Here is a 21494-nt window from a genome sequence, read left to right as displayed (position 1 = left end):
GAATGTCCTGTAGGGAAAGCTGCTCTTTTAGATATGCCCTGAGTACTTACTTTGAAATAGATTTTACTTCGCTCCAAAAGGAGTTGCCATTTTAATGCTGTCTTTTGAGCCTCTGTCAGAGCCAGGAACTCCTGAACCTAAGTGAAGAGACTGTGCTTTAATTGGTTTGAAATGAAACAGGCTTATCTAGAAGATGCATTTATTTATATCCTGCTTTTCTCCCCATTTTGAACTCAAAGTGACTTTTAGTGCACTGTTCTCTACTCTTCTGTTTTCCTGCAACAACTGTCCTGAGAGGTGATCCAGGTTGAGAGTTTGTAATAGGCCAAAACTCATTCAGTGGCAAAAGTGGAAATTTAGCCTTGGGCTGCCCACAGGGGCCTAACTAGGGTTGCCAGCCTCCAGGTGAGGCCTGGAGATCTCCCACTTTTCCAACTGATCTCCAGCTGGCTGAGATAAGCACCCTTGAAGAAAACTGAGACACCTAGAGTATCACAGTGAAAGTCTGAAACCAAGCATAAACTGAAATAATTAACAAAAAAAACTCAAAACACAATCTAATTACAAAATTTTAAGGACAAAAACTTATGAACTAAATAACAATAGCTTCAAGATATACAGCACAAGAAGTGAAACATCAAAAATTCAACCTAATCACAATAAAGTGACAACAATTCTATCAAAATTACATTAATCAATTTACTCAAGCCCTTTTAATAACAATTTCCAGCTTCTTAAAAACTCACGACGATTCATCCGTTCCAGTGTATATCTTTAAGCTATTGTTAATTTGTTCATAAGTTTTTGTCTTTAAAATTTTGTAATTAGATTGTGTTTTGAGGTTTTTTTGTTAATTATTTTGCAGTTTATGCGTGGTTTCACCCTTGAAGAAAATGGCAGCTTTGAAGGGTGGGCACTAGGGCACGCTGAGCCTCCTCCCCTCCCCAAACCACATCCTCTCCCAGATCCACCCCCAAAGTCTCCAGGTATTTTCCAACACAGACCTGGCAACCTTAGCTTAGTCTTCTGCTCTGGCTCCACTAGTGAACAGGAACCAGGGCTTTCTCTACACCACGTGACCCTCACTCTGTCTCTCAGCTTCCCAATGCAAATCCTCCAATCCTTGGAGGGTGGGGGGGGGAATGAAAAAGACTGAAGAGTGATGGAAAAGGAAATGTATTCCGCATTTATCATTAAGTCAATATCTGGCTGTGATCACACACACTAAATAATGCACTTTCAATCCACTTTCCAACTGGGTTTTGCAAGTTCACACAGTAAAATCCAGTTGTAAAGTACATCGAAAGTGCATTATTTAGTGTGTGTGATCACAACTTCTAAGTGGCCTTTTCAGTGGAAACAGAAGTGGCTCAGTCCTAGCATATATTATTTACTTGGCATAATCCCTGCTGATTTCTATACTACCAAGGGATGCCAGCCTCCAGGTGGGGCCTGGGGATCCCCCGGAATTGCAGCTTGTTGCTGACAATGGAGATCAGTTCCCCTGGAGAAAATGGCTGCTTTGGAGGAAGGACTCTGGGGGATTGTCCTCCCCAGGCTCCATCCCCAAATCTCCAGGAGTTTCCCAACCTGGAGCTGGCCCCCTACCCCCAATCCCCCACGGGCCAAGGGGGGACTAGGAACCCTAAAGCCACCCCTGTTCAGGAAAGCAGAGTTAGGAAAGCAGTAAATGCTTGTGACACGTTCATTTCAAATCCAGGTGGGTAACCCTGCTGGGCTGAAGCAATAGAACAAAGTTAAGAGTCGAATGGCACCTTTAAGACCAGCCATGTTTTATTCAGGGTAAGCTTCCGTGTGCAGGCATGCTTTGTCAGACTTTTCATAAACCAAGCTTACCCTAAATAAAACACTGTTGCTCTTGAAGGTGCCATTAGACTCTAGCATTCGTTTCAGGATGAACGTTTGTAGTCAAGAGCTTTGTCAGAAGCAATTGCAGTCACTGTTGGTTCTCACCGTGCAGCCTAAAGTTTCTTCAGCCACGGTGTCTGAGAGGCTGCAGGAAGGGAGAGTGCCTGTGTGGTCGGTCAGATCAACCAGTAGATGAAAGCTGGGGAAGGCTGGTACGTCTGAGGAGGAGGGAAAGCCACTACAGAAAGAGCACCCGTTGGTTGTTTCGTTGATCACATATTGACACCTGGCACTGCAAGAAAGAGAAGCAGCGTGGACGTCACCAGTGGCGTCACTGGGGTGGGTTGCACCCTGGGGCCAAGTGCGTGGGTTGCACCCTGGGGCCAAGTCGGTTGCACCCTGGGGCCAAGTGTGCCGGACTCGGAGGGAAGAGCAGCAGTCCTCGTGCGCTGCCCAGAGGTGCTAAATCCCTCGCGTTCGAACAAAGGAAGCCTCCGCCTGGAGAAGCCAAAAGATTTGGGGACGGTAACCGTCCCGAAACTTGAGGAGAGGCGCTGCTCGTCCTGCAAACTACTTCTTCCATCAGTCCGTCCCTCCCAAGGCGCTGGCGGCGGCGCGGGCTTGTGCAAGACCAGTTGCTAGCCGAGTGCGGCGGCTGGGGGAGCTCAGCGCACCTGGCGAGAACCAGCGAGAAAGAAGCCCGCTTCGGGTCCTCGTCGCCTGCCCCCTCCTCCCCCGCCGCCAGCAGCAGCGCCTGCGGTGCGGAGTCTTCAGCACTGGCGCTCATGCGCACTGCCGGCAATGCTCCTGCGCTACCCCTCACCCGCTCCTCCTCTTGCTGCTGCGAGCGCGGCCGATGCCGCCTGTTTTCCTCCTGCGTGAGGGACTCCCTCGCTCTCTGCCTGCCTGCCCCCTTCCCTTCCCTCCTGCGCCCCGCGCGTCTAAAGCCTCCTTTCCCTCGCTGGTTGGCTCGCAACGTCCTCCCTTCCCTGGTTTGCCTGCTCGCCCTCTGATGCCTGCCTGCGGAGAGCTGCGCTTTCCTCTTCCCTCCCGGCCTTCTCTCGCTTCGCCACTGCCTTGAAAGAGCCTCCCCGCGTCTCCCGCCAATAAAGACTGTGATTGCTTGCCGCCTGCTGCCTTCAAAGAGCCCTAGGGGGCCAATGAGAATGCTCTAGGGGGGGCCAATGGCCCCCTTGGCCCTGCCCTAGTGACGCCTCTGGACGTCACATAATTCATTATCCGTTTTGCTTTTGCTTTCTGGTCTAGCTGCCTCTTCTAAACCCACACCTTTGGTTGCTGCTCCTCCTTCTCCTTCCTTGCTTTGTAACCCACCTTGAGACTCCTCTAAGAAAAGTGAACTGTAATATATGAATCAATTCCTAAGCAGTGTTTCCTTCCTACCTATATAAAAATGAGGAGGCCCTTCTTGACAGCCTTACAATGGCACCCTGGCAGGCTATGTGCATTTATATGCCACCTGTACCATATGCCTAAGAAGCCCCATGGCGCAGAGTGGTAAAGGTGCAGTACTGCAGTCAAGCTCTCCACTCACAACGTAAAATGAGTCCCCAGCTTGCTGGGGGGTAAGTATGTAGATGAATGGGGAAGGCAATGGCAAACCAGCCCGTAAAAAAAAAGTCTGCCGGGAAAACATTGTGATGTGACGTCACCCCAGAGTCGGAAACGACTGGTGTTTGCACAGTGGACTACCTTTACCTTTTTTTTTACCATATGCCTGGCGCTTCCTGTTCCTAGCGCTAAACACCAAGACATAAACAGAGACTGAACCATAGTCTCTCTGGGCCTTGTACAGATTTGTAACCCTGATGCATTTAATACAAGACATTTCTAGGCTGGATCATATCCTTTTGCATTGTACCTATTCTTTTGATCTCCAAGCTTTGTTTTTGGAGTTATTACTGAGAGACCAAAAAAATCAACCTGATGAGAGGAAGACACTTTTTCTACTCTCTAACTGTTGTGTCAGTGAACTATGGAAACGGTTGGCCAAGAGGAGAGATTGTATTAATGTGTCGGTGATTTATTACTGCTATTTCCTTGCCTTTCTGTGACGCTGCCATATGCCGTTAAAGGTTGTTGTTATTACAAGACATTTCAGCCTTCCATTTGGAGTCTATTCCTAGAGAAAACTTTAGACGTGACCCATTTTCCTTTCCTATGGCCATTTGGAAAGTCATTCCAAGGGAAGAAATGGGTTCCAACAGGAAGTAATCCTTTCTAGCAAAGGCCCTTTGCTAGAGACGCTTGTTAGGTGAGGTTACAGCATCTCAGGAAAGGCTTCGATGCAAAAGGGGAAAGTGATGCTCAGAGGGAGGAGAGGAGGCCTTCAAAAATGGTTTTCAGCTGACTTGGAACTAGGGTTGCCAACCTCCAGCTAGCAGATGGACAGCTCCCACTATTACAACTGATCTCCTGGTGACAGAGATTGGTTCACCTGGAGAAAAGGACACTTTGAAAGGTGGGCTCTATGGCCTTATACCCAGCTGAGGTCCCTCCCTTCTCTAAACTTCGCCCTCTGCAGACTCCGCCCCCAGAATCTTCAGGTATTTCCCAACCTGGAGCTGGCGGCTCTGCTCTGAACAGGGAAGAGACTGATTAAGGTGCTTACCATCTGTTCCGTATGATTTTAGCTGTTTCGCTATCAATATTCAGCATGGAAATGTAGGCAAAAATAATGCCATAGAAAGGTTCTGGTTTCCCCTCGTCTTGTAAAGCTTTTGTCTTTAACTGCTCCACTGTGTAAACCTCAGCTATTGTCTGTACTAAGGAATAAAAGTGTAGAAAATTAAAAGACTGTCTACGAAAAAAAAAACCAAACCTCTCCCCAAATATCAAGTTTCTGACAAAGCAGTTTCTCAGTGGGACAGGCTTCCTCGAGAGGTGATGGGCTGTCCTTCCTTGGAGGTTTTAAAACAGAGGCTAGATGGCCATGCTGATTCTGTGAACTTAGGCAGGTCATGAGAGGGGGGGAGGGCAGGAAGGGTTGCAACCGTGCTTCGTTCTTGTGGCTCTTTTTCCTATGCCTACTTTGGAATCAGCAATTTTTCTCCAAGCCAGTTTGAGTCTGGGGTTTTTTCCTACCTTCTGGGCATGAAACTGGACTCTCTCTCTCTGTGTATGTGTGTGTAGGAGAAAGGTATTTCTGAACTTCCTGCATTGTGCAGAAGGTTGGACTAGATGACCCTGGAGGCCCCTTCCAACTCTATGATTCTAAGAAAGACTTGCTCTAATTTCAGTAGATTTTGGGCTTCAATTTTTTAAAAAGTTGAAATGAGAATTGGGGGGGGGGGGAGATTCTTAAAATAAGCAGAAAGCATAGTTTATTTTTATTTCATAAACCGAGCTAGAACAAATACATTTATCTTATACATTGCCTTTTGAAACTGGATATATTCAAATATTTGTCTGTAGGATAACCAGAAGTATTAATCTTTCTTGATCTGGCATTGTCTCCCAGACTGAAGTCCAGCTCTTTGCCTGCCAAGCCACAAGGGCTGAATTCAGCATCTCTAATTACAATGTATTCTCCCTGCCACTTCCTCAATTATTATTTCCCAGATGTGGTATGCAGTTTTATATTGACTACACATGAGAACCTTCAGATCACAAAATCTGACCCTGAAGTATACAGTAAAATATTTTAATCTTTGAGTGGTGTCTAAATGAGCAAACTTTTAAAAGGGAAAACACAAAAAAACATAATCATTCATCCTGTAGGTGGTTGAAAGTACACTTACAATTTACGGGCTCTCTGAACTGATCTCCTATTTCATCGTCCAGAGCTAACATTTCTGCACTCTCTCTGATGAAGCTGAGAAGAATATTTGCTTCTGGTGTATCTTGTTGGGAGGAAAGCGGTATTAATAAAGGCAGGCATGTACAATGTCCCTCCCAACTTGGTCAACCCTGTAATTTAAGACTGATATCTTTAACTTTTAAAAAAGAGTTTAGACATCTGTCTATTTGAGTTTGGTGCCATCTCCTCTCACTAGCAGTGAATCCTTCGAGGCCTCAGGCAGAATGGGTTTTATGGTTGCCAGCTCTGGTTTTGGGAATACCTGGAGATTTTGAGGGTGGTGGGTATAATACCATAGAGTCCACCCTCTAAAGCAGCCAGTTTTTCGAGGGGAACTGATCTCTGTTGCGTGGAGATGAACTGAAATCCCAGGAGATCTCCAGCCACCACCTAGAAGTTGGCAACCCTGGGTCTTTCCCTACACCAGCTACAGAGGTGTATGCAAAAACATCTATGTATTCTGATCCATCAAACAGCCTGCCCTAAAGAAATCAAATGTTATAGGCAGGGAATTCCCACTCCTCTTTGGAGTGAAACAAGTAAAACTGGTTTCATTTAAGACTCAAACCACCATTTCCATTAAAATCTGGTACAGCGTTGATCATAGGGCACCAGATGATTATAGAGCGCTGAATGAATGAACAAGATTTGAAACAATCTCTTACCAGGATTAGGAGTAATAATGGTTTTGGAGATTACAGTTGCAACCATGGAGTTCCTAAATTTGTCGAAGTTTATTTTCACATCTGCTGCAAAGATTACTGAGAAAGAGAAATATGCATTCTTGTTATTTCAAGGAAAGTTTCAAAGGTTTGTGCTAGCCTCAGCAGAAATATGCTGCGAGGAAGGTGAAAGAGGATACCTGTTTCTCGAGGCATCCAGCTCTGTGCATGCTGGATAGATTCATTGTCCCAGCTGGAAAGAAAGAGGGATTCCGTTAATGTGCACATTATTTAAAATATTAATATTATAACATGTTTTATAAATTTATATAAAGTACATACTTTTTTTTGCCAAACTTTTGGCATTTCCAGCGATGAATTACACAAAGTAACAGCATTATAAGGGGTTTTTTTTTTAAAGATCATACACAATCCTACGAATCACAGGCTCAAATCCAGCAAAGGAAGCCAGCTAACACTTGACTCTTGTGAGGAAGAAACAAAAACATTTTAGCTCGTTTAATCCTCAAAGCAACCAAGGCAAACAACTTCAAGTTACCCTAGAAAGGGAATTCCAGAGAACATGAACTACTGCTGTGAAGGCCCAGCAGTAGTGGCCAAACTGTGGCTCAGGAGCCACATGTGGCTCTTTCACACATATTGTGTGGCTTTCAAAGCCCCCACTGCCCCACCCTCTGGCTTGGAGAAAGCATTTTTCTCTTTCAATTACTTATCCAAGCTAAGCCAGCTGGCAGTTTGGCGAATGCATTTAAAGGTGCTTTCTTTCCGCCTCTCCTTCTCCATCTATTTGCTCTTTTCCCACTCTTCCTTCCTTCCTTGCAGCTCTCAAAGATCTGACATTCATGTCCTGTGGCTCTCAAACATCTGAGGTTTATTCTATGTGGCTCTTAGGTTAAGTGAGTTTGGCCACCCCTGCCCTAGAGATTATCCCTCAGTTGATGACACTATTATGGGATGGCGCTGGGAGCACAGCACCCCCTGATTCCCTTCTTGGGTGAAAAAGGGTCATACAGGGAAAGGCATTCCCCGGTGTGTGCAGGACAAATTGACTAAAGGTTCAGATGAGCACGTACATTCATTCAAAGGCTGATAAATCTATGATAATCTATGGACCAAGCAGGCGGCACGTTGCTCTGGAACACGTGAGATCACCAACGGCCAGACTGACTTAAACAGCATCTTTTCATTTCCTCATCTCCATGATGACCTTTCATAATTGATTTGCAGCTCCCCGTTTCACTCTGCTTCTCCTAAGGGGAGCATTTGTCAATAACTCAGAGAAACGGGCGATGCATTCAAGGCCCTTCTATTGGACAGCCTAGGGTGTAATATAGCTTAATGGATATTGTGGCCGTCTAACGAGCGCCGCAGCATCCTCACAATGCCTGCTCAGTTAATGGGCTTCAATTAATGACAGCGATATGCACTTACATAGGGCGTACCCAGTCCCTGAATTCTTTAATGCTCGGGTGTATTTGAATAGTGATTTAGAAGACGGCCTACCATATCATCACGAAGGAAGACTGAGTTTCGTCAAACAGCCGCACTTCGCATCTGTGACCTCTTCGCCTGTCCGAAGTGGTGAAAAACTTTGGCTCGCCGACCTTTAGTCAAGTGAGAGGGGAAAAAAAGATCTGAGTTTGCACTTCATCTTGCATTCACACTTGCCTTGTCGAATAGCAGCCGTCGGCTTCCACATTTATTGGGGCAGGATAAGAATCCTACTGCTTAAACCATGATAAGTTCAGGAAAATACAGCAGGGATCGATGTAGTTACTGGAGTTCATCCTACAAAGGGGTGGGGGAAATCTAAAGGTAGTGTTCTGAAATAACAGCAGGGCATCACTGAAAAAGAAGTGGAAGCACGGTAGAGTCAGAATTAATTCCCTCTGGGGTGTGTGTGTGTGTGTGTGTGTGTGCATGCCATCAAGTTACAGCTGACGCATGGCAACTCTGTAAGGTTTTCAAGGCAAGAGACGTTTCAGAGGTCGTTTGCCATTCTCTGCCTCTGCATAGCAACCCTGGTATTCCTTGGCGGTCTTTCATCCAAATACTAGCCAGGGGTCTCCCTCCTTAACTTCTGAGGTCTGATGAGATCAGGCAAGCCTGGTCTATCCACATCAGGGTTTACCTTTGCAAAGTAGCCTTTAAAAAAAAAAAAAAAAGCTCAAACGTCTAAGGCTGGAAATATTTGTTTCCTGCCCTATTTGGTGTAGCCAGTTTGGTGTTAAGTGCATGGACTCTAATCTGGGAGAACCAGGTTTGATTCCCCACTCCTCCTCCACTTGCACCTGCTTTGAGTGGCCTTGGATCAGTCACAGTTCTCGAAAGAACTGTTCTCTCAAGAGCAGTTCTCTCTCAGAGCTCTCTCAGCCCCACCACCCTCACAGGGTGTCTGTTGTGGGAAGAGGAAGGGAAGGAGATTGCGAGCCGCTCTGAGACTCCCAGCAGGGCCGGCCCAGCACCCCAGGCAAGCCTGCCACCTCCCGTGGCCCCCCACCGCCCTCCTGTACTGCACCCCACTGCCCACACTCTCCTACCCCCCGGAATCAGAAGGGAGGCAGAGCGAAGCCAGCTAACCAGCATGCAAGCCGGGGCATTTGCCTAGGGCGCTGCGGGTGGGGGCCCGGCTTGGCACTCTAGGCAAATGCCTACTTTGCCTAGTGGAAGGGACGTTGTTAGATAAATTCTTATATTCTCGGAAGTATATTATACAAATCACCCAACACTTTGTGTAAAACAACAAATCCAAGCTTTGCAGGAGAACTATTTTGCAGAGTGATAACTAATCTACTGCATGGCGCAGCATACAACAGAAGAAGGGCAGTTAGCTCACAACTGAAACAGAATGCTCAGAGATGCAAATTAGCACCCTCAAACTAACCAATGAACGAACAGTACTTCACCTTCACAATACCTGATATGCCGTCAATTTATAAATCCGAACAGCTGGCTGGGACTCCAAGTTAAGGGTGGGGAATAAATCCAATCTCTGCTGAGGCTTTGTCTGTTTTGTTGGTTTTTGTATGCATATTTTAGCTTGGTTTCAATTGTTTTACTTCTGTGGTTTTGTTTGGTTTTAATGTGTGTGTTTTTTTAAAATATGTACATTTTAATCTTAGCCACTTGAAGAAGAAGAATTGCAGATTTATACCCCGCCCTTCTTTCTGAATCAGAGACTCAGAGCAGCTTACAATCTCCTATATCTTCTTTCCCCACAACAGACACCCTGTGAGGTGGGGAGCGGCTTACAATCTCCTATATCTTCTTTCCCCACAACAGACACCCTGTGAGGTGGGTGACTCTCACAGCAGCTGCCCTTTCAAGGACAGGGTCTCAGAGCAGCTCACAATCTCCTCTATCTTCCCCCCCACAACAGACACCCTGTGAGGTGGGTGGGGCTGAGAGAGCTCTCACAGCAGCTGCCCTTTCAAGGACAACCTCTGCCAGAGCTCTGGCTGACCCAAGGCCATTCTAGCAGCTGCAAGTGGAGGAATGGGGAATCAAACCCGGTTCTCCCAGATAAGAGTCCACGCACTTAACCACTACACCAGACTGGCTCTCTTGGTGGCCCTGCTGAGCTCAAAAAGGCAGGGGCATGCATTTTGTAAATAAAATGAAATGTCAAATGTGGAGAAGGGCCGGTTAATTCTCCTACATGGGAGGGAGAGGCAGCTCCTTCTGGCACCCTTCATTTGCGTCACCTCAGCAGATGCAGGTTGTGGAACATGCTTTTGCAAAGATGGACAGCCCAGGCTAGCTAGATTACAGAAGCTAAGCACCCTGTCTAGTGTTTGGATGAGAGACCTCCAAGGAATACCAGGACCATGACAGGGAGGCAGGCAGTGTCCAACCATCTCTGAATGTCTCCTGCCATAAAAACCCTACGGGGTCTCCATAAGTCAGCAGTGACTTGATAGTGCTTTTCAACACCAATGTTGTTCATTGGAGAGCCAGTTTGGAGTAGTGGTTAAATGTGCGGACTCTTATCTAGGAGAACCGGGTTTGATTCCCCACTCCTCCGCATGCAGCCTTTGGAATGGCCTTGGGTCAGCCATAGCTCTGGCAGAGGTTGTCCTTGAAAGGGCAGCTTCCGTGAGAGCCCTCTCCAGCCCCACCCACCTCACAGGGTGTCTGTTGTAGGGAAAGGAGATTGTGAGCCGCTCTGAGACTCTTCGGAGTGGAGGGCGGGATATAAATCTAATATCTTCTTCTTCTTCAGCCCTCAGGTAGTCTTGGTTGGATGAGTATGGGGAGCAAGTGAGTGTGCTGACATCAAGTGACAATCACACAATAACATTAACTATAGCGGTTGACGCAGCTTGGACTGTACTTTTGCGTAGCTTCCGTTCATTTCAACAGCACTGCTGCAGGAGGATTTCCCAGTGGTAAAGAGGTTATGTTGGAGAGAGGGAGAAGCAGAGGGCAAAGGTAAGATTCGGCTAGGCGTGCGTGTTCAATCAATAAACTGATATAGCGTTAACGTGTAACCGTGTGCTTAAAAATTAATCTGTGTGTGCAACTCGAAAGACCACGAACAGGACTTTTCATGTTGTTGTGCTGTGTCAGGGTCCCATCTGGGATAGATGGACACTTGTGTGGAATCCTGTCTATAAGTGTAAGAAGAAAACCTTTCTTGAGTGTTTATCATTAACTTTCCTTAGCACTAAATCAAGTAAAGGTAAAAGATCACTCCAGTCATCTGTGACCTGATAAATCCTTATCTGTGCAAAACTCTATTAGATAGGTAGGCTTCCAAAGACAGTTTCAGATAGCTTTGACTCTCCAACCCTCATACTCTGAACATTGCGTTGGTCAGTTTGGTGTAGAGAGCACCAGTTTGGTGTAGTGGTTAAGTGTGCGGACTCTTATCTGGGAGAACCGGGTTTGATTCCCCACTCCTCCCCTTGCACCTGCTGGAATGGCCTTGGGTCAGCCAGAGCTCTCTTATCTGGGAGAACCGGGTTTGATTCCCCACTCCTCCACTTGCACCTGCTGGAATGGCCTTGGGTCAGCCAGAGCTCTCTTATCTGGGAGAACCGGGTTTGATTCCTCACTCCTCCACTTGCACCTGCTGGAATGGCCTTGGGTTAGCCATAGCTCTCATAGAGGCTGTAGTTGAAAGGGCAGCTTCTGGGGAGAGCTCTCTCAGCCCCACATATCTCACATGGTGTCTTTTGTGGGGGGAGAAGATAAAGGAGATTGTAAGCCGCTCTGAGTTTCTGATTCAGGGAGAAGGGTGGGTTATAAATCTGCAGTCTTCTTCTCTAAGGTGTTCCTGGATTCAGAAAGGACACTGCTATTATGTGTTACAGGTTTTGCCAACTTACCGACTTCACAGCAGCAAGTATGTTGATGATTCTCCCGTCCAAACTCTGCCCGTTGGCTGCAATGTCCCCCAGTGAGTAAAAATCGTGAGGTTCCTTCACAGGCACGTTCAACAGCGACAGCAGGTTGGTGTCCACTTCACAGCGAGAACAGATTTTGACCACTGAATGAGTCTCGCTAAGCAGTAGCTTGTAACAGCTGACAAGCACAAAGATGATATTTTTACCCATAATTACTCAAAAGAGAATTCATACAAACTTTCTAAATTATTATAGCTTATTGGTATGCTAATGTTGGGGGAAAACCTGCAGGGAATCCAAATTCTCTTATCTCTAGGAAACACTGTGCCATTTCAGCTGCAAAGCTACCCAGCTAGCTCAGATTTTAACAGATTAGACTGCAGACTTATACTCTACCCTTCTGTCTGAATCAGAGACTCAGAGCGGCTTACAATCTCCTATATCTTCTTCCCCACAACAGACACCCTGTGAAGTGGGTGGGGTTGAGAGGGCTCTCCCAGCAGCTGCCCTTTCAAGGACAATTTCTGCGATAACTATGGCTGACCCAAGGCCATTCCAGTAGCTGCAAGTGGAGGAGTGGGGAATCAAACCCAGTTCTCCCAGATAAGAGTCCGCACACTTAACCACCACACCAAACTGGCTTGTATTGCCATGAACAAGAATTTCTAGAGGAGGAAAATCCAAGGCTATGTTCTCAGCTCTTCCCATGAACATGTTTGCTTCTCATCAGATACATTCACATGATGCTACCTTAAACCGCCCTGTACATGAAATTCAGTTATTGGGGTAATTGTAAAATTAGCAAGAATGACAGGTGACTCTAAAGACATGAAGAATTCTGTGCTCAGCCTTCTAGTGTTGGCTCCAGCAATGTACATGGTTATATAAGCATGACAGTTGAGGATTTTGATCACAGTGATCCTGCGTAAATTTAGGGAGGTAAGACTCACAGCCCACCCATCAGCCAGTTGTGGCAACCTCTATTTAAGCTCTGTGTGCAGAACCTTCATGCACAATGCAAATCACTCTGAAGGGAATGTGGAGATGCAGAGCAAATAGATGAAGTTGAATCAGAAATTTGTTATGTCACTGTACAGCAAACTCCCCTATCACAGCAGTATTATCTGTCATGGGCAACAGCTGCATAAGGCACTCTTCTAAATATGACAGTATAAGCTACACATAACTTTGTAAAACTTGTGGTTCAAGAATTCTGCTTTGCATTTACCTTGGTGTTGAAGGGTTAAATTTTTCCTCCTTTTCTACTTCTTTTGTCTGTACTAAAGGGTTTTCAATGACGACTATGAAAAGACAGGAAAGTCACATAAAAATTAATTTGAATGATCTCTTGTAAGTACAAAAGAGAGCAATCAGGGGCTTGGAGACCAGGGCCTACCCGGAAAGGCTGAGGGACTTGGGAAGAAGATGTGGGGGTGTGTGTTATAGCTTTCTTTAAGTATTTAAAAGGCTGTCAGCTAGTGTTAAAGCTGTTAGAGTGTTAAAGCTGCAGCACTGCAGTCCTAAGCTCTGCTCACAACTTGAGTTCGATCCCCGGTGGAAGCTGGGTTTTCAGGTAGACAGCTCGAGGTTGACTCAGCTTTCCATCCTTCCAAGGTCGGTAAAATGAGTCCCCAGCTTGCTGGGAGGAAAGTGTAGACTGGGGAAGGCAATGGCAAACCACCCCATAAAAAGTCTGCCATGAAAACGTTGTGAAAGCAACATCACCCCAGAGTCAGAAACAACTGGTGCTTGCACAGGGGACCTTTCCTTTTCCAGCTAGGGCAGTGGAGGGCAGGGAGCTGTTCCTGTTGGCAGCAGAGGAGAGGACTCTCAATAATGGGTTTAAATTATGGGCGGAAAGGTACTGGCTGGATAATAGGAACATTTTTTTTTTTTACAGTAAGAGTAGTTCAGCAGGGGAGCTGACTGCCCAAAGAGGTGGCGAGCTCCCCTTCACTGGCAGGTCCCCCTCACTGGACGAACACTTGCCTGGGATGCTTTAGGCTGATGCTGCACAGAGTAAGGGGTTGGGGTAGATCAGGATTGTCAAACGCATTTGTTATGAGGGCCAGTTCTGACATAAATGAGACCTTGTTGGGCCAGGCCGTGTCAGGCTGGGCCAGGTGTGTACCTATTTAAGATTAGGTAGCAGAGATATAAACTTTTTAAGGACACAGATAAACACAACTAAAGTTGGGGGGTTTTTTTAAACACCTTAAAATAAAACATGCCTAAAACATTAGCACTTGTTGGTCTTAAAGGTGCTTTCTTTGTATTTCTCCCATGGGATCCAGGGAACTGGGCAAAGGAAGCTCTGGCTCTTTCCCTCCCTCTCCAGGGGACCAGGAGGGGGAGGAGCCTCACCCAATGGAGAAAATTGAGGTTTTGCTCTGTAGCTCCTGTGGGATTGTGCAAGCCTTGCAAAGCAAGTTGAGATGCAGAAGACAGCAAGAGAGAGGGAGAAGAAAGCAGACAAGAACCAGTTGCTCAGGGGACTGATAGGAGCCCTCCGGGGCCCTGATTCGGTCCCCAGGCCGCGTGTTTGACTCCCCTGGACTAGATTGCCTGTATGCCCCCTCCCTCCAACTCTATGATTCCAAGTGCATGCAGCACACAGCACTCGCAACTCAACACCAAGCCTTGATGTGGGAACACATATGGGGCAGTGCAAGACTCAAGTTTAGTAGCACCTTAAGATTTCCAGAGAATAAGCTTTTGAGACAAAAGCTACATGATGAAGGGAACTTTGACTCTCAGAAGCCTGGAAAACGTGTTGGTTGTGAAGGTGCTACAGGACTCAGATTTCGCTCTCATAACAAGGCTATCCAGCTGAAACTACATTAGGGACAGATGTAATGCAATACCGCACTAGGTCCAGGGGCTGAAAGTTCACAGTTTAATAAAGGTGTCAAGTCACAGGACTGTTATTCCTTTTCAGACAAAAAAAAAGAGCTTTCCCCAATGCCGCCTGTAGGAATCAAGAAAAACTCAACAATCATGATCCTTGGGGAGGGGATTCTGAGTTGCCTGCCTCCTATTCTGGCAGCTCTGGCCACTGGAGAGAAGGGCTCATTGCGGAAGCTGAGTCCAGGCACGACGAGAGGGATGCTTGCCTGCTGTCTCCCCACCCTCTAGAGTAGTGCAGGTCTGGCTAAGCCCCTCAAACAACTGGTCAAACTAGAGAGGTGCACCGATGCACCCCAGCGGCTGGGTACTCTCAGGCATCAGCAACTCAGGAGGGGACTGGCTTCACTTCCTGGGATCCTGTCAGACCAGGCCCAGGGGTGGCGTGGTGGGGAAGGTACTCCTTGCTTGGGGTGACAAAATACTGGACACTGGCCCTGTCTGGAGCTGGATCCATTGCAAGGAGATTTTTTTTTTTTTTAAAAAAAGGTAAAGGTATCCCCTATGCAAGCACCAGTCGTTTCCGACTCTGGGGTGACGTCGCATCACGACGTTTTCACGGCAGACTTTTTACAGGGTGGTTTGCCATTGCCTTCTCCAGTCATCTACACTTTACCCCCAGTAAGCTGGCTACTCATTTTACCGACCTTGGAAGGATGGAAGGTTGAGTCAACCTTGAGCTGGCTACCTGAACCCAGCTTCCACCGGGATCGAACTCAGGTAGTGAGCAGAGAGCTCGGACTGCAGTACTGCAGCTTTACCACTCTGCGCCATGGGGCTCTTCTACATTGGCACAAATGTTTAACACGGATGCTTGGAATTAGTGCCTTGGGTCCAGCTCGAACTACACAATTGCATACAGTTCTTAAGTGGCTTTGGGAAAATTCCTGAAAAGCATTGTAGATGGCAACTGAAGCAGGAGCTACTGATGTTCTTTGCACTCTGATTCCCCTCACGCACGTTCATTCTGCTTAGCTGGGGTGAGCTCAAGCGGAACATTACGCAATGCTTGCTCCAAACACTATGAGGAAACTTAGCAAAGAGGCGCTTGCCAGGGGTCTGTTTGGCACACAAAAAAATCAAGCAAAACTGTGAACATTTATTCTAAAAGTAATTCCCTTGAGAGCTCAAGCCTGTGGGCAAGGTGGTCTGGCAAACAGTTTTTATTCCAATTCACGTGGCCCGAGACTTGATCAGGGAAAGGGGTTAAGTACATGTGCGAATTCTCATTTGGTTTAGTGAAAGGGTAAATGTGCTCAACTCCAACTGGATTGTACCGTTAATTATTAATTATTATTGTATTTATTAAAGACTGTTGGATGAACAAAGCACACAATAAAACGAAGATCTGAGAGGGAGTCTGGGAAATCCAGGCCCAAGCCTTGCGATGACAGCTTTACTACTTTTGAATATAAGGGGTTTTTTTTAACTTTACTTCTTCCCTCTTCACTCAACCTAACTGGGGGGAAAAGTTGGTTCCAATTAACTAGTCCACAACTCCTCGGGGAAAACACACACCAAGGCCACAAACACATAACAGTGATTTAAAACGAGGGAGAACACATACTGAAAAACTGAAATATGTTGAGAATAAACTCCAGGCTTACCGCAGTCACCGACTCTAAAACTTTCTGAAAGCGATTTAACGTATTCCTCTCTTCCCCAAGAATTTACGTTTATGAAGTAAGATGGCGAATCACGTACAGTAAAACCAAAAGTGTATCTTTCTGCACCAATGTCTGCAGGGAGAAAAGGCATTTCTGCTGTTTAAAAGCTGGAATTCAGAGTCAAGCAGCTGTCAACACATGAGAATGTAACCTGTGATTATTGCTATGCCCTGCCAAGTCAAGGGGCCAAGGGGGCAAAGTTAACAAAGTTAAAGGGGCAAACTAGCTGCACTCCGCTCAAAGAAACCTTATTTATTTGCTTCACTTATACCCAACTTTTCTTCCCAGTGGGGACCCAAGGTGACTTAGGGAATTCCCCTCTCCTCCATTTTATTCTCACAACAACCCTGTGAGGTAGGCTAGGCTGAGAAGGTGAGGCTGACTCAAGGGCACCCGAAAAGCTTCCAGGGCAGAACCTGGGCCACTCAGATGCTAATCTGACATTGTAACTACTGCAGCACACTGGCTTGTCTTAGAGAGGCAGTCATCTGCCTCAGGGGCCCACTGCTTATGGGGACCATGGACTCAATTGCCATCTGCCTGATCCAGTTCTGTGGAATTGAGGGCTAGGAAATACCTGGAAATTTGGGGGGTGGAGCCAGAGGAGGGAGGGGTTTGGAGAGGGGAGGGACTTCAACGAGGTATAGTGCCCTAGAGTCCACCCCCCAAAGCAGCTATTTTTTCCGCAGTGGAATGTCTCAATGTAAATCACCAGATAACAATAATACCATAAGAACATAAGAGAAGCCATGTTGGATCAGGCCAACGGCCCATCCAGTCCAACACTCTGTGTCACACAGTGGCAAAAATTTTTTATATACACACATACACTGTGGCTAATAGCCACTGATGGACCTGTGCTCCATATTTTTATCTAAACCCCTCTTGAAGGTGGCTATACTTGTGGCCGCCACCACCTCCTGTGGCAGTGAATTCCACACGTTAATCACCCTTTGGGTGAAGAAGTACTTCCTTTTATCCGTTTTAACCTTTCTGCTCAGCAATTTCATCGAATGCCCACGAGTTCTTGTATTGTGAGAAAGGGAAAAAAGTACTTCTTTCTCTACTTTCTCCATCCCATGCATTATCTTGTAAACCTCTATCATGTCACCCCGCAGTCGACGTTTCTCCAAGCTAAAGAGTCCCAAGCGTTTCAACCTTTCTTCATAGGGAAAGTGCTCCAGCCCTTTAATCATTCTAGTTGCCCTTCTCTGGACTTTCTCCAATGCTATAATATCCTTTTTGAGGTGCGGCAACCAGAACTGCACACAGTACTCCAAATGAGACCACACCATCGATTTATATAGGGGCATTATGATACTGGTTGATTTGTTTTCAATTCCCTTCCTAATAATCAACTGGTTCTGATCCCAGTGAGATGCCTCAATATAAATCACCGGATAACAATAATACCTTCACACATATAGTGTGTATGCAAACTCTATTTATCAAAAATCATGTGTCGTCAATATCAAACTTCACAATTACTGGTAACCACTCAAAATTCAAAACCGGAGACTGAGAATTGTGAGTGGTGTGATGTTTGCTATTGACACGCGTTTGATACTGATGCATGATTTTTGATAAACAGAGTTTGCATACACACTATATACACACTATATGTGTGAAGGTATTATTGTTATCCGGTGATTTATATTGAGGCATCTCACTGGGATCAGAACCGGTTGATTTTTCTGCAGGGAGGCTGATCTCTGTCGCCTGGAGATCTCCAGCCACCACCTGGGGTTACGCGAACTAGTGAGTAACACGGTTGAGATGAAACCAGTAAAGCGAACCCCACCCCCCTTGTAACCAAGACTCAATGCACGTAAATTACAAAACCAGTCAAATATTCTATTACAAATTGTGCAAATGATTGAGAATAGTTAATTCCACAGTATGCACTATGTAAACAAGTGCACAGAAAAGAACACCCAGCATTCATATAATGAAGGCCAGAGAATCCATATCAGTCCAACTGATAAATCTTCTGGTCCTTGAACCCAGTCGATAAGTCATGTGGTGAATACAGGGGGGAAGATAGTCTTTAAACTTCAATCCAACCCGATCCCAGCAGCACAACACAGTACAATAACCTTGAGGAACTAGACAGATTTGTTAATGTTCCCATCTTAGAATTTATCCTGGATCATTGTCAAGCTTGGATAAAGCCTCAGCAAAGCAAGACACAGAATACTGGTTTTGCTCATTAGCTGTACTGCCAGATGTTCTTTTCTATGCGCTTGTTTATACAGAGTATATTGAGGAATCCACTATTCTCGATCATTTGCACAATTTATAATAGAATATTTGACTGGTTTTATAATTTGTGTGCATTGAGACTTGGTTACACAGATATTTTTTCGCTTTATTTTGGGGGGTTTGCAACTCTAGCAGCAGCCACGAGCACCGTCCACTGTGTTGCCATACCACTGCTCAGATTCATGTGGCACAGTGTAAGGAAAGAGGGTTGCCAACTCTTTGTTGGGAAATTCCTGGAGATTCAGGGTTCAAGAATGGAGATAAGAACATAAGAGAAGCCATGTTGGATCAGGCCAATGGCTCATCCAGTCCAACACTCTGTGTCACACAGTGGCCAAAAAACGCAGGTGCCATCAGGAGGTCCACCAGTGGGGCCAGGACACTAGAAGCCCTCCCACTGTGCCCCCCCCCCAAGCACCAAGAATACAGAGCATCACTTGCCCCAGACAGAGAGTTCCAACGATAAACTGTGGCTAATAGCCACTGAAGAACCTCTGCTTCATATGCTTTTCCAGTTATAAAATTTGGGAAGAGGAGAGGCTTTAGTGAGGTATAATGCTGCAGAGTCCACTCTCCAAGGCAGTCATTTCCTCCAGGGAAATTTATCTTTGTGGACTGGAGATCAGTCGTAATACTGAATTATCTCCAGGCCCTACCTGGAGGTCGGCAACCCTACAAGACAGGACTGGGCCTGGGCACTAGCAATGAAGCAAATGGCCAGGGAGATTAGGATGAGAGAGAAAGAGGGCTGTTGGTAAAAGGTCCAAAGTTAGGAAGAGAAGATACATTGGTTGTGTAACAAGGAACTGAGCCAGCATTGGGCAACCTTATTAAAAACCACTAGAGGTCAGCAGATTTTTAAAAAATGAACTTTGGTTCTGCATGGGAGAGAACAGAAAAGTCATTTAAAGCTGGCCCAGGCAGAGTGTTAAAGCTGCAGTGCTGCAGTCCTAAGCTCTGCTCATGACCTGAGTTCGATCCCTGGCGGAAGTTGGGTTTTCAGGAAGCTGGCTCGTGGTTGACTCAGCCTTTCATCCTTCCAAGGTTGGTCAAATGAGTACCCAGCTCACTGGGGGGGAAAGTGTAGATGACTGGGGAAGGCAATGGCAAACTACCCCGTAAAAAGTCTACCGTGAAAACGTGAAAGCAACGTCACCCCAGAGTCGGAAACGACTGGTGCTTGCACAGGGGACCTTTCCTTTCCAGGCAGAGTAGGTTGGTGCTCATCCAATTTGTTTGGCAGAGAACTTCACCTCCTGAACTAAATGGAGTTTTCTACTGTCATCAGAATCATTGGGAGAGACCATGGCTGTGTTAAGTAACTCACTTTAACTTCATCCTTTGAAAGAGGAAAATCAAAGCCAGAAATAGCTGCAAGGAACTGGGAATCCCCCCCCCCCAACTTAGTTTCCCTGTTCCCGTTCTTATTCAGCTGGGCAATCTCTGTTGAAATTTCAGTTGTAGAGAAAAGGTTCCTGCTGTTTTCCCACCCATGCTCTTGAGTTAGAGACATCACAAGACAGAAAGATAGAGGCTGAGAAACAGAGGTTTTAAAAGGAACCTTTACTTTTTCTGTCTGGAAAGCCTTTTGCATCTGTTTTCCCAATCACCACACCAATTACACTCTGGGAAGGGGAGAAAAAAAAAGATTACAGAATATAAACATTAAATACAGATGCACAGGATGGATTTGATTTCACACATTCTCTATATTCCTTCCGTAATAAAAAGCATATTTGGCTGTTGCTATTTTAAACACACTTATTCTACAGTGCCATTGATAAATTAACAGCCTTCTCCACGCACAAAATACGACCTGTGGGAAATAATATAAGATCAACGCCCCTCTGCTTGCCTTTGTGAGAAAGCACATCTGAATAGTACATAGTTTCTTTTGCTCCCTGGAAAAGAAAGCGTCCTCAGTCTGAGGAACAGGATGAGAGCATATGGGGTCCAAACCTGTTTTACCACAAGTTCCCCATTCAGCTGGATGGAAACCTTACCGTTTCTGCAAACATGCTAGATGACACAAAGGGTGCTTTTCACATGGCGACTGCTTGCAAGTGGGTTTTGCTATTCCTATACAGTAAAAATCCAGTTGCAAACTGTGTTATTTAGTGTATGGGAATGCATGCTGAGAGTAGCATAATTTCTTGTGGGTGACCCTAGTTCTCTATCCCATAAAAATAAATCATACGATATAGCAGAGGTGGCCATTGGCATAAGAGCCACACAGAATAAGCGTCATATATGCTTGAGAGCCGAAAGACATGACCATCGGATGTTTGAGAGCCTCAAGACAGGGAGGGAAGCAAATATATGGGGGAGGGAAAGGTGAGAAGAAAGCAACTTTAACTTTAAATGCATTCTACAAGCTGCTGGCGTGGCTTGGAGAAGTTATTTACCAAGAGAAATGCCTCCTCTAAGCCAGCTGACAGGGTGACGGGGCCTTCGAGAGCCACCTGTGCCATAGTTTGGCCACTCCTGCTGTGTAGGCTGCTTTCACGCATGTTGGAAAATGCACTTTAGCAACTGTTTGCAGCAGGATTTTCCTGTATGAAAACCCACTTGCAAACAATTGCTATGGTGCATTATCCAACATGTGTGAAAGCAGCATAGTCTTGTTATGCCTCCATGAATTTTAATTTCAGGCCCCATCTATACAGAGAAACGATGGCAGTGGACCTTCTGTGCTTATTTCTCCTAAACAAAATAGTTTCAGTAAGAGATTTCAAGTGCTGTTTCTCCAGACAAATTCATTGTGGCTTCCTCGCATATGTTTATGTATAATGTGTATTTAGAGCCATTGTGGAATGGATTTAATTAGAAACTCTGATAACGCAGGCTTTGCCTCATACTATGGTAGTCTTTGAAGTGCTACAAGCCCCTCTGTTATTTTGGAGGGCCTACCTTTCTTGGAATAGAGGGGTTTCTTTAATGTGTG

At 45.9% G+C, this 21494-nt stretch overlaps 1 protein-coding gene across 1 annotated transcript in view; it reads right to left on the bottom strand.

Moving 5' to 3' along the window:
* MEIOB (meiosis specific with OB-fold) overlaps positions 1 to 21494 on the bottom strand; it is a 29470-nt gene that overhangs the window by 1642 nt on the left and 6334 nt on the right. Inside the window, exons 2-12 of the mRNA XM_060260595.1 lie at positions 20118 to 20175; positions 16229 to 16360; positions 12946 to 13018; positions 11700 to 11895; positions 7873 to 7973; positions 6549 to 6601; positions 6352 to 6447; positions 5628 to 5729; positions 4499 to 4652; positions 1975 to 2161; positions 51 to 137 (exon numbers count right to left, since the gene is read on the bottom strand). Coding sequence (XP_060116578.1) covers positions 51 to 137; positions 1975 to 2161; positions 4499 to 4652; positions 5628 to 5729; positions 6352 to 6447; positions 6549 to 6601; positions 7873 to 7973; positions 11700 to 11895; positions 12946 to 13018; positions 16229 to 16360; positions 20118 to 20175 — 1239 coding nt within the window. The remainder of the gene's footprint in view (positions 1 to 50; positions 138 to 1974; positions 2162 to 4498; positions 4653 to 5627; positions 5730 to 6351; positions 6448 to 6548; positions 6602 to 7872; positions 7974 to 11699; positions 11896 to 12945; positions 13019 to 16228; positions 16361 to 20117; positions 20176 to 21494) is intronic.

The sequence above is a fragment of the Heteronotia binoei genome, chromosome 20 (assembly GCF_032191835.1).
Source record: "Heteronotia binoei isolate CCM8104 ecotype False Entrance Well chromosome 20, APGP_CSIRO_Hbin_v1, whole genome shotgun sequence".
In the NCBI taxonomy this organism is placed as follows: Eukaryota; Metazoa; Chordata; class Lepidosauria; order Squamata; family Gekkonidae; genus Heteronotia; species Heteronotia binoei.
The sequence above is the reverse complement of the archived record's forward strand: the minus strand, read 5'-3'. Positions and strand labels throughout refer to the sequence as shown.